Source organism: Echinops telfairi, unplaced genomic scaffold (genome assembly GCF_000313985.2).
Source record: "Echinops telfairi isolate 266 unplaced genomic scaffold, ASM31398v2 ScPeMD7_15;HRSCAF=58, whole genome shotgun sequence".
Lineage (NCBI taxonomy): Eukaryota > Metazoa > Chordata > Mammalia > Afrosoricida > Tenrecidae > Echinops > Echinops telfairi.
Genome location: NW_022103912.1, coordinates 374041 through 387663, shown reverse-complemented (window position 1 = coordinate 387663; position 13623 = coordinate 374041). Strand labels below are relative to the sequence as shown.

General features: G+C 41.1%; 1 protein-coding gene across 2 annotated transcripts in view; it reads right to left on the bottom strand.

The window, feature by feature from the left end:
* The window catches only part of CLASP1 (cytoplasmic linker associated protein 1), a 354339-nt gene that overhangs the window by 125134 nt on the left and 215582 nt on the right, over positions 1–13623 (bottom strand). For both annotated transcript variants that reach the window (XM_045287431.1, XM_045287432.1), the window contains 5 exons: positions 11802–11879; positions 8950–9117; positions 7782–7831; positions 6823–6993; positions 4585–4632 (listed from right to left, as the gene is read on the bottom strand). In XM_045287431.1, coding sequence (XP_045143366.1) covers positions 4585–4632; positions 6823–6993; positions 7782–7831; positions 8950–9117; positions 11802–11879 — 515 coding nt within the window. The remainder of the gene's footprint in view (positions 1–4584; positions 4633–6822; positions 6994–7781; positions 7832–8949; positions 9118–11801; positions 11880–13623) is intronic.

Genomic DNA, 13623 nt, shown 5'->3' with positions numbered 1-13623 from the left:
AGGGCAATGAATGTACAAATGCGCTTTACACAGTTGATGTGTGTATGGATTGTGATAAGAGTTGTATGAGCCCCTAATAAAATAATAAAATGATTTAAAAAAACCAACTAAAATTTCAGGTCTTTATCCTGATGAGCAGATAGGGCTTTATAGTTATTACTATATGGACTTAATTAAAACCACCAATAATTAATTAAGTTGTTATGAAGTAATTAATTCTCAAAAACATGACTAGCCTCTGAAATTATTAATGAGGTATCGGTGTCGATAGGTCATTTAAGCATTGTATGTTTTTATTTTAAATTATGTATTTTGAGGGAAAATATGTTTTTACTATTTCTTAGCTTAGAAAAAAAAAAGTACATGAGAGTACACTGACTTACCAGATAACTTCAACATTTAAATGACTAATTTTCTCATGAACAACAACAAAAATGCAAGTGCTTCCTTCCTCCAAATCACAAAATTATTGTTTTAGAAATAGTCAAACTGTTTCTGAAGGATAATCTGGAAATATTGTCCCAAAGCTATACTTTTGTTTTATTGAGGGCTCACAGCTCCTGTCCATCAGCACATTTGTACGTATGTTACAATCATTATTTTCTATCCATTTATTTACTATTGAGCCCTTGGTGTCCGTGCCCCCCCCACCCCCCTTCATGGCCCCTTGATCAATGCTAAATTATTATTATTTTCATATTTTACACCGACCACTGTCTACCTTTCCCCACGGTTTCTGTTGTTCATCCCCTTGGGGGAGAGTGGGGTGCGGTTATGTGTGGATCATGGAGATCGGTTCCCCCTTCCTCCCCTCCTTTCCCTACCTTCCCTCTACCCTTCTGGAATTGCTACTCCCATTCCTGTTCCTGGATTCCATGTGCCGTGAGCTCGTAGGTCTTATCTGTACTTGTGCACATGCTCCGGTCTAGCCCGCAGTGAGAGGCAGCACTGGGGTCATGGTAAGGAAGCCTCCAGGAACCAGAGGAGTGTGTGTGTTTCATCAGTGCTTAACTGCACCGATTGACTCATCCCTTCCCTGTGACCCCTCTGTGAGGGGACGTGCGTGCTACTGCTAGAGATGGGCTTTGGGTCTCTGCTCTGACCACCCTTGTTCTCAACCATATGTTTGTTGTTTGTCTCTTTGTTTTAAGTCTTCTGATGCCTGTTACCCAGTCCTGGCAACAACACATGATCGCACAGGTGTGTTTCTTCCATGTGGGCTTGTTGCTTTCTACTAGAAGGCCACTTGCTTAATTTCAAGCCTTTAAAACCCAGATGATATATCTTTTAATAGCCAGGCATCATCCACTTTCTTCACATTTGCTTATGCACCCATTTTGTCTTCAGTGATTGTGCTGTGTTTGTGCATTGAGGGAGGGCATGAGCAGAGAACCGAAGTCCATCTACAACCTAAATAAATATATGTACATGGCCCAATACTTACACCTCTATCCCTGTCGTCTTTGCTTCCTAGATCATTCCTCTGTTTCCTTCCAGCTATTTTTTTAAAGTTCTTTGCAAACGTTTTTTCTAATTATAAATATTAGAAAGCCCCGCCCCCTTGACATGTATAACAACTTTTTTTTCTTCATTTCCATAGTCAAGTCGTTTTCAGAATTCACGTGGATAATTTAGATTTTAGTGCTTCCAAACACTGATTCAAAAATCATTATCTATGCCCCATAAGGATGAAAGTAAGAAACTCGTGTTTTTGCAGCTACATAGTAAAATAGTCAAAACTTTACTCTGGAATTTTAAAAGATCCATAATGATTACAAAATACTACAGACCAGGTACTACATTCTGTTGACTGAGGCTTTTTGTATTATTCAAGATAGCTTTTAAAGCATCATTTCTATGCTTCACTGCTAAAAAAAGCACAAAAGTGTTAGAATTAGACTAGAAGCATTAGAACTAGCAAATCCACCAGTGATGTCTCCCCTTTCTCATAACAAGCAGCTATGACTGGTTAGATTTGAAACAGCCTACACAGCCTTTGTGTACACAGCTTGAGACTCCCTTTGCTCCTTTAAGGTCCCAAATATCACTCCCATATTTCTCTTATGAGAAGGAAACTAGTAAGAGACAGCTTGGCTCTTTCTCTTAGTCTATTGCACAGATTGAGGGTATAACTTTCAGACCTTGCTCAGGAGTATACAAGAGGGAGCGAGGATTATATTCCCAGGGACTGTCATTTTCCACTCTAGCTACATTGCTCTATTCCTACCCTTTATTTATTTTTGTTTTGTTTTTAAAATTTTTTTTGTTTTGGGATTTTCCCCCATTGTTACCCTGCCCTCCTCCCCCCCACCTGTTCTTGGCTAAACCCGAAAGCAGAACTCCCCTGTCTTCTCCCTCCCCTCAGCCTCTACAACTGTAACCACCCAATTTTTACCTTGCTACCATCAGGCTTTTCTCCAGGGAAAGTGGCGGCGGGAGGGGTAGCTGCAGAGGAAGGGTAGGGATCCCTCGAAGCTGGAGGGTGGAGTGGGAAGGGGGGGGGGGGCGTTAATCGCCCGAGCTCCTACCCTTTATTTGACCTAGTGCCCACCTTTAAGAAAAAATATAATTCCCTCCCCGCACAACTAAAAACTTTTGTACTATAGTCCACAATCCAAAATAAAGTGTAGCCCCTTAAATTGCTTTTGTAGCCCCCTTGGGTCATTTCCTTCACCCCCTGGGTACGATCCTGACCACTTTACATAACTGTATTCCATCCTTCCATTTTCCTTCCAACCAGGCTGAGAAAATTCTTAAGATTATTTCTTAAGGGAGAGGAAATAGAAATACTTATATGAAAGAAATGAAAAAGTCATCCATCGGCTTCATAACGATATCTGACTTCGGTCTTCTGCTCAGACAACGAGGTCCTCATTGTTCACCTCGGGTTCTTGCCTTTTCCTTTTGGGCTAAGCTTTACAAAACTGCCAACCATAAACATTACCGATGGGGCTGGTTTACAATTCCTATTCCTTGGCTCCTAACACATTTAGCAGAATCTTGAGGTGAGGGATTCAGGAAATCTATTTGTTCTTAGGATTGGGCTAAACTTAAAAACAAAACAAAACCTCGAGCTTTTCCCCTATTTCTGAGTATCTTAACAAACATAGATTAACTTAACTATGCACTATACACATCATGATAAAACCATATCCACCCTTACCTTTTAGAGTGGCTAAATACGATATGAAAATGAACCGTTACTAATTAAAATCGTTATCCACAGGTGAGGCTAAGCCCTATCTTAAGCAGAGAAGCAGCTCACCTAAAAAAACCAGCATTATTATGCTTTCTACCCATCACTTTAAAAAGGAGTGACCTTGTCTGGCATGTGCTAATCAAAACCCTCTAGAAAATGAACTCAAGCCCAAACAAATTCACTGCCATTAAGATGATTCTGACTCAGGGAGGGAGCCTACAGAGCATGGACTACCTATGTGTCAAATTTTTAAAAAGACAATGCATACTCGGGAATGGAGGGAAAAACCAAAAACCAAGTAGATCTAGATGTGTTTCTAGACCTCCCACCATGCTTTCCGTACAGTGTACAGTACAAAACATATCATACAGAAGGTATTCAAGATGAATGGGGCGTGTGCCAGTGATACTGATAAACATGATGTCATAAAATTCAGAACCTTTACGGAAGAGAAAAGTGTTCCAATAATTTATTTAATGACCTATAAAAAATCTTTACTAGCCTTTGAAATTTATCCACCCCCACCCCGGCAAAAAAGGAAAGGCATGTCTCAAGAGGCCACAAAACAAGAAGTAATGAAAAACCAAAGGGAAAAAAGTCCATGTTACTGCCTACTTGTACTCAGCATGAAATCTGAGTTCCCAGAGTACTTAATCACCAAGGTTCACAAGAACATGACTCAGCAGAGAGAGAAAAGAATTCAAGTAGAGCAGGGCGGAATCCCAGGGGAAATGGAATGAGGTGAACAGAGGGAGTGCGTGCAACACCTCGTGCAGGGATCTGGTTGAGGACACTGGGCACCAGGCAACACTGGGTGGTAACAGAATCAGTGAGAGGGAAACACATCTCAATTCACAGAAATAAACCGCTTACCCTCTGCTTTAGTGGCAGTACCATCTTTAAGCCAATCAAAAAAACAAAGGAAGGGATAACAAGGAACAATTAGTAATATTAAAAAAAAGCGGAATGTCATTGGCTACTAAAAAAGCAAAAGTACAATTTAAAAACAAAATTAAAAGGAAAGCAAGTTCAACAGCAAAGAGAGTCTGAAACACATCAGTGCACTTAATAATGAAGTTAGCGTAGTAGAAAGCGATCTAGGTTTTAGAAGACAAAACGTACAAGACAACCCTCAGAAGTGCTACAGTTCAAAGTGTGGTTTTTGTTTGCTTGTTTTTAAGCCAATCCTCATTCTCTTAAAGAGTTACGTTTCCTTGGTGTGACATTCTATCAAAATGGGAAAAAATATGACACATTTAAATACTAAAGAGTCCAAAAAAAGGCGTCACCTGTATGGAAGAGCCAGGTAAGAAGCCCAGAGAAGCTAGCTCTAGCAGTGCCTATCCCAACTACATAGCCAGCAGCAAAGCTGTCAAGCACAGTACCTGAGTCAAGGCCTATGTACTCCAGGTCTTCCCTCACATGCCTGGACTCTAGAAATTTGGAAAAGGATCACTTTACACAGATGTAGAATGTACTATTGCAAATGATATCACACTAAGTAGTAATCGTAACAAAGTCTCAGTAAGATCACATTTCAAAGGATTTATGTGTGTGTTTTTAACTTAATAAGGACCTCTTGTCAAATTGATTCTGACTCATAATGGCCATGAATACAACCACTCCAGAGAATTTCCAATGCTGTAAATTTTTATGGAAGCAGATTCGAACACCTTTCTTCCCCAGAGCAGCTGGTGGGTTCAAACTGCTGACTTTTTGGTTAACAATCAAGCAGTTAATCCCTGTAGCACCAGGGCTCCTTTGATAAGGCAAATGGAGGTACGATTATCAGGAAAAGGTAAGAGCATACTTTGATTTTGTAATTAAACAGGTAACATTAAGTTGAACTCTATCATCGGTGCTTCTAACGGGTCAGCTAGACCAAAAACTCTGAGCACTTATATCAGCACCGAGGGGTAGTCTACAAAGTCACACGAAAGCATTCCAAATATTCACAGAAAAACAAAAACTACTTCAGATACTCCTAAAGGTAGTTTTCACTCAAATTTTCGAGCAATGAACCAATACAAATTACAAATACTAAAAGTGCATTTAATGTACTGAAACACAGGTTTAAGTATTTCAAAATGGAACTAAATATTAATAGAACGACTCACCTAGAAGAGTCATTATTTCTGTCTAATGCAATGTCAGTAAAATATAAACACTTCTATGTATATGTTGCATTAGTTAAAGAATACAGAAGAATAATTCTGGTTGAGTTTCTTCCAAACCGAAATGTATGTATGAATGAAATATTCCCAGAGAAAAACAAGAATAATTTTTGTTTTGACAAGTATTTTACAATATATACTTTCAACTTAATATTTATGTAATCATCACACTTTCTTTGACTTATATAACGGCAGTTTACAAAGGACTTTTAAGGCATTTCATGGATCCATCTAAGTGGCTTAATCCACTGAACTGATCCACGTAGGAGGCTGTTGTCACCAGCAGTTTATGGGCAGGAGAAGCAGAGTTGAAGACTCTGTGGCCAGATCGAAGGCTTATAAATGACAGACCTCCGAACATTCTCTCAGTGCACTCTGACTGCGTCTTCAAGGTGGAAAACCATTTTAGAAGTTTAGTTTTAGAACGTACTTTGGAATTAGTCTGTAAGCCACCTAAAGTAACAAAGCTAGAATTTTAAATTTTACTAATTTCTTTAAAACTCAAGGTAGATTCATCTAGCTTAGGGGTTGGAAAATTGCTGCTGAAGAGCAATATGCAACTCTTTTGTTATTACAAATGGCTCTGAAGTGCAACTGAAAATGAACATAAAACTATCACAGTTTCATATAAAGGGCATTATTCAGATAACGGTGATTTCATTTGTTTGTAAAACTGTATGGCTCTTGAATAATCTCGAGATTGTGTGAGGGACAGGAATGGCTATTCCATCTCAAAACTTTGCTGACCCGATCTAGCTAACTTCCCCCTATTTTGGTTTGCACACTTGATGTTTTTCAAAAATAAAATAAAATAAAATAAAGCTTTAATAAATTAGCTGCTTAAGTTGGCTGTAAATCATGAGTAACTGACTTACTACTATGTCAGATACTAATTTTTTAAGAAGGTCTCAATATAGATTGTAGAAAATCTGAGTGACAATCATGAGACTAAGGCTGGATCCATTCATGGAGGGTGACACATGCGCACAGCAGCTTTTACACCTTCTTGTAGAGCCACACTCCACCATCGCCACTCACTTGAACATTAGGCACTGCTACAATGAATGTCTCTGAGGAATCTAGAGGTTTCTCCATGACATTGTCCTGCTCCCCCCAGTGCCACAAGGAGGGAAGGGCAGCTCTGGCCTTAGGGAGCGGGGCTTGCCGTGAAGAAGGAAAACTCAAGGAAGGAAGCGCTCCAAGGTGATGCAAGTATGAGTGCGCTTACACTCCACCGAAACGTGCGTGCTCCAGAGAAAGAGGGCACTCAAAAATCAGAGGTGGTTATTAATCATCAATAAGTATAGAAAGTTATTTACACTTAAATATCCTGTGACAGTGAAAATGTCAGTAAGAGCTTTTGTAACTTTCTCAATCAGCCACACCGTTTAAACACAAGAAGATCTCATATGCACGGCAGAACTGGAGGGCAACGGGATGGGCGGTTACCTAAGGATGCGTACGACCCTGGAGGCAGAGCTGCGGCAGAGCTGAAGGGCACGGCACCTGCAGACGAGGAGACTCTGGACTTGGCACTGGCAGCTGCGTTCACGTCAATCTCGCTTCGAGACCGCTGGAGGGGTCCGGCTGTCGACGCAGATTTGGTACTAACTGCAGACGCTTTAGCAATGAAGGACCAAAAGTTAGCACGATTGTACAGAAATGTAAAATATTTATTGTTATAACTTCATGTTGTTTTACTTGCTTGAAAAGAAATATGCGGTTTTAACAAAGATGTACGCACATAGCAGTGATCAACGCCTTCTGATGTCACTTAAGACAGGACATGGACAAAGAACTGAAAGAAATTACAAAGTAGCCACACCGATACACCTATGACATTTCTTTTCTTGTCATCAAAGATTATTAACTACCCCACAAAATAAACTCTAGTTCCAGTTAACATGTGAAGTACAATAATCTTCACATCTGATCAGTTTTCTCATCATAGAAAAGGCTTACCTAGAAGTATTTCCACTTTCAGGAGGTACAGAGAAAGCATACCACTTTCCTATCTCTAGCAGCCACTAAACTGCTCTTGGGGCTACAACTCAAAACACGACACGGTATCTTCACCTGTCTTATACAGTGATGAGAGCAAAAGAGCAGAACTCTTTGTGGCAGGAATAGCATGATAGAGGAAAGAGTGCCAGACAAAGTCACCGAGCTTAACTCCTGCCTGCATACAGCAAGCTAAAAATGTTTCTCACAGCGGCAGCGAGTCGCTGAGAAACGGGACTCTGCTGAGCAAGAGCAGAGCAGCACACAACCCAGACCCACGAAGAAGCTGGCTGCGGGTCACGCACTTCTTGCAGTGGAGCAGGCCTTCCAAGCAGTACAACAGTTCTACCACCGGTTAACACACAGAGGCTCCGTGGACTAAATGTCCTCAGGTATTTTCTTCTTACCTTTCGATGCCGTACTTCCAGTAGGACTTCTTTTCGCAGTGAGGGGCCGGCTAGAGATGAAGGTATACAACATTTACTATCAATTGTAGACCAGCTGCTTTAATACAACTACAAACCACAACAGGAAGTTATGGTAATTTTATGATTTTTAAAGAGGATCTCCATGACAGGCTTAACCAAGCTCTCCACATTAAGCAAGGCTTTAACATTATCTTTTTGGGTTGCCTTTCAGGCACAGAGAATTCAAAACAATAGACAGCTGTTAGAGATAAAGAGAGGTGGTAAACACTAAAAATTAAAAATAAATACATACAGACTTGCTGTTAAGAGAGTTGACTGTGAGTCCAAGTGTGTCGGAGTAAGACTGTGCTCCACAGGGATTGCAAACACAGGGACATTGCCCAGGTTTTCTTACTAGGTACCTCTGAGTAGACTCAAAACCATCACCCTATCGAACAGCTGTCAAATGGTTAACTGGACCTCCCTGGCGCTCTAATATTAGACTACGTCCAAGGTTTTTAATGCCATTCCATTCTAAACTTATCTCCAGGTTAATTCTAACCATTTCTTATAAGGCTCTTATAATTTATAAATTATCAAGGGTTCATGAGGGAGGGGAAAGCGGGGAGGGAGGGGGAAAAATGAGGAGCTGATGCCAGGGGCTTAAGTGGAAAGCTAATGTTTTGAGAATGATGAGGACAATGAACGTACAAATGTGCTTTACACAACTGATGTTCGTATGGATTGTGATAAGAGTTGTATGAGCCCCTAAAAAAAAAACGATTAAAAAAAAAATCTTGAGGGGAATAGTCTGTCTGTCTCCCCTGGAGTAGCTGGTGGGTTTCAACAGACAAAACCACAGTTCATAGCCCTATGCTTATCCTATCACACCATCAGGGTTCCTTATATTGTTTGTCCTCCTTTAGAATTAATGTGCACTACTCTAAAACTATGTGCCAAGGACCGCCGTGTAAATGTCACTGAAAACTAATCAGGAGGGACCGAGACCTTGTAGCTCTTCCCACTCAGTGCCACTTCTTAACCCAGTTTCAGACCTACATGCAGGTTTCTGGGGACTTACTAACAGTTCCACATATTTAAAAGCACACTTAGAATTTGTTTTTAATATGATACTTCTCACTAATACACGGCAAAACTTAATTCTTACTTCAGGCTCTCCTGAGAGCTGGAAGATGAACGATCTGACTGGGGCAGTGACACGATGCTGTCCGAATTCTTCAAATGGGACTGCAGGGCTTTCTGGTAGGAGGATTCCAAGTTTTGGTACAAGTGCTCAGCTTCTTTGCTGAAGTGACTGTGGAAGCCCCAGTAACATCTGTGAGAGGACACAAACTCCTGTTAGAACAGGCATGTACCCTACAGCTCTCCTAAGACGAGAAGCACATCTCCCCGGTCCTGTCCAGACAGCAGGAGCAGGAGCACACTCACACACAGAGAGCACAGAGACAAAAAGACCAGGCCTCACCGCTCACTGGCTTGTTGCTGTTGCTGCTGTTTGGGGTTTTTTGGGCATTGGGCAAGTTACTTAGCTTCTCTGAATCTCATTCTCATGTACAAAACAGGAATTAAAGCTCCTGGCTTATAAGACTGAGGAGCATGACAGGTGAGAGCTAAAACAGCTCCCACTGTGTGTAGACAAAACAAAAGGAACAGTAGTTTTTATAAATGCACTTTGATATTCATTAATTGAGTATTTACGTAGAAAGATGTTCACAACTGCATAAACTCTTTATTATAATTAAAGAACTAGGAAAATTGGGGGGAGGGGAAAGACAATACAAGGATTAAAAATAGCAAATCCATTCTTATCATTTTTCAGTAGTCACTAATTCAGTAGGAACTGCTTGAAATGAGAGGGTGATACGTCCTTTGGGGTTTAGTGAGGTCTTCCACAGAAATCAGAAACAAGGAAGATATAACTTAACTGTCAGGGTAGTCAAGGGTGACAAGTATTAAACAGTCAAATAAAGTTATACTGTACAATGTAAGTAAAGCTGGATTTTATCCCACGTTCATTACAAGAACTGGTTTCGGAAGAACAGGAACGGCAGTCATGGATGGAAAATTGCCAGCATGCATCTATGACCATCCCAAGAAAGTACACAAGAAGGCACCCCAAAAAACCCTAAAATTCTCCACACCCCCAACTATGTATTTAAATTTTTTTACAAAACAACCTTATCACCTTCAAAGTACTTTCCATTACACTTGATATATTTGTCAAATCTGTGATTCTATTCTTGGAAACATTTTTCAAACTCATCTGTTTGGATGGCTGACAGCAACTCCCTTGGTTTTTTACTTCACCTTTTCTCCATTGTTGTCCTTTCATGTCCCTCTTCATTCAAGGAAACAAAAGGAAGGCACCCAGAGCGAGGTGAGGTGAGTCAGGAAGAGTAGGGCAAAAGAGGAATGGTGTTTGGGCCAAAACTGGCACACTGAGATGGCTGCATGAGCGGGTGAATTGTCCTGATGGTAAAACCAGTCCTGCATCTGCCACACACCAGGCCTTTTTTGTCTTTTACGCACTCTTTTCAGAACCTCTAAATAGAAAGCTTGGTTACAGTCTGACCTGGTACAATGAACTCCAAATGCACCATTCCTCTCATACAAAAAGAAAACAAAACAAATGAGCCGCTTCTTGATCCTTGATTTCACCTGATGATCTTTGGGAGGGGAGGGACATGATGATGTCATCTTCCACTGGCTTGAATGATGGTTGCTTTGGGGGCCGTAAGAATAGCACCATGTCTCATCACCGGTAATGACCTTGGAAAAAAGTCTGGGGCACTTGGGAGCTGTTCCTTCAAAGCATGGCTTGTTTTCAATTGATGCTCTCTCTGCTGGTCAGTGAGAACCCACTGCACAAATTTCGCAGTGACCCTGCTCATTCCCAACACTTCCATTATGATGCACTGCACTCAGCTTCAAGATAGTCCAGCTAACTTCTCCATCTCTTCAAGGGTCTGTTGTCGGTTTTTGGTCACAAGGTACACACATTTTGCTGACATTTTCTTCCATACGGGAAGTTGACAGACATGCAGAATGAGGCTTGTCATCAATCGACATTTCTCCTTTCTTGAAATGAGAAAACCACGTGTACACTGGAGTTTTTCCCATAGCGCTGTCCTTGTAAGCTGTGTTCAACATCACAACAGTTTCTGCAGCACTTTTCCCAAGCAGGAAACAAAAGTTCACAGCCGCACCTGCTCTCTTAAATCAACCATCACAAAAAACGAGTTTCAAATGAAACTGCTTTTACCAAAAATTTCACTGTGACCAAAGAGACCCTTCCCAGGTAACGCCACTGGGTGCACTGGCTCAGAGAGAGTTGTTTGATGGTCACCTAACGGGAAAAATGTGTCCTACAAAAGCTCTGCCCAGCGGAGCTTTTCTCTTTTTTGGGGGGTGGAGTAGGGAGGGTACCCCCTCGTACATCTTAGTTTAGAATCTAACAGTTAATATATATAATCACAATGGCAAATTTATGCCGATCATAATAGCCACATGGCAGAATTATAACCAGTCCTAATGGAAAACGCACAGCAAACTGAGATGAAAGCAGTAAGCTATCATTATGTTACCATTGTGCATCAGGTCAATCTACTCTCAAAACGCTAAACCAAACTCTACCATCGAACTAGATCTGACTCACAGTGACGCTATAGGGCAGAGGAGTAATGCCCCTGTGGGTCTCCAAGACACACTCTTTACAAGATAAGAAAGCCTCACCTCTCTCCTGAGCAGTGGCTAGTCGTTTTGAACAGTTGACCTTGCAGTGAGCAAGGTCCTAAGTGTAACCGCCTACGCAACCAAGGCTCTTATAATCCATCTCTACATACTATGATTCACACCAAGGACTACTTTAAGGGCTTTGGATTCTGATTTGGCTTTTCACGAAATTGTGAGTAGCAAGAAAAACACCTAAGGAAGCAATCTAGATAGTAGACACATAAAACTGAAAGTTTACAAAGGGAGAGGGATAGGATAAAAACTTACTTTCTGGCTTCTATCCTTGCTTCAGAATCGGCATCATGAATTCCTTTCTTTATCGTTTCAGCTAATACTGATATGTGTCTAGACATTTGGAAAACAAAGCAGTAAAAATAATAAATATACACGGTTTCATGAGGATTGAAAAACAGGTGTGAGAGTCTGGGCACTCAGGACCACAGTCTCAATTGGCATAATGTAAATTCAAAAGACAATGTGATCCTTGGTGGATTACGCAGTTTGGTGAGCTTCTTCCACATGGACTTGAGCTGGCATCCCACTTAGATGACTGCGTATTTTAAGACAAGCCTTTAAGAGCCCAGATGTGATTCCTTCTAACAGCCAGGCACTATCTGATTTCTCCACACTTGGCTGTGGCACCCACATCTTCAATGACCTCTCTGCGTGCGGGCGGGTGTCCAGTACCCATAAGCCATGCCGTCAGAACAAATTACTCACAGATTGGGGCTCTGATGAAGTGTGAGCTCAAAATCCATTCATGTGTCATGGCTTATCTATGACCCTCGTCCACTTTATGTACATTGGGGAACATAAATCACCCCATGGGGCATAGAGTAATATATCGATAGTATCATTCATTTAGCCAATGTTATAGAATTTTAAATACTATTTAGAAAGGGAAGGTATATATACATAGGACAGTTTTTGGACCAAAATACATGGATTGTTGACCTGTACATGTCGGAACCTAAAGTGATTGGACACTATTTACCCAAACAATGAGGATTAGAAATAGGGCAACATTTTCAATACTGCTCATTCACAAAGGCAGACACATTCCTGCTAGACTCAGATGTCAGCAAACAAGAAAAAGGAGCAGAAAAACAGCACAGATATGACCATCTCCAGCTGCCACTCATTGGACGCCCTCAGCGTAGGAGGACAGTGACCAGTTTTATTAGCCGATCTACAGCTTTGCTTCTCTCGGGTGTTCGCTCCACACAACTGGGAGAGCACACGCTGCGTGGCAGGCAGTGGCTGGAAAGTGAATGGATGCACGATGAGGCTACCGCTGAGGCCTCCGGGTTTCTGGTACTGCTTATCTTAAGTCCACATTCTAACTCCGAATTCCAGAATCAAACACTTAAGCAAATAAAGAAATAAGAAGTTTGGGGGAAACTTGTGTGAGTATATTCTCTTTTCAAAGTGTTTAATTTCAGATAAATCCTAGGGATTTAGCTTTGTTTCATCTTTGACCATTGCCAACCAAGGCTGAGACCCACAGGTGTAATCTACTTATTAAATTCCACTACTAATGAAATTCTTAATATGCCATGACGTTCTCCACAAACTGAATATGATCAATTTAGAGCTGAGACAAAATCATCGTCCATTGTCTTTAAAATGAACTATGAAAGAACAATAGGCACTTAAAATGTTTAGGAACTGAAAATGACAGAAAAAGAACCTCAAAATAAACAGATAAACACTGCTTCAAGAATGCGACCACAATCATTGAGGGGGATGGACACCAGGCAGTAGGTGAAGGGATGGAGTGGTTGCTGTACGACAGGCATAAATAATCATAACAATACCTGCTCTATTAAGGGTTCCTTGGGGGTGGCGGGAGGGGGAAGGGAGAAAAAAAGAGGAGCTGATATCAAAGGGCTCAAGAAGAAAGATCATGTTTAGAAATTGTTGATGCCACACAAGAATACTTTCTTCTATTAAATTGGCATTCTATGATGCTCACCTTCCCGACACAACCGCTGAAGACAAAGCGGGTGAACAAGCAAATGTGGTGAAGAAAGCTGATGGTGTCCGGCTATCAAAAGATATAGCGTCTGGGGTCTTAAAAGCTTGAAGG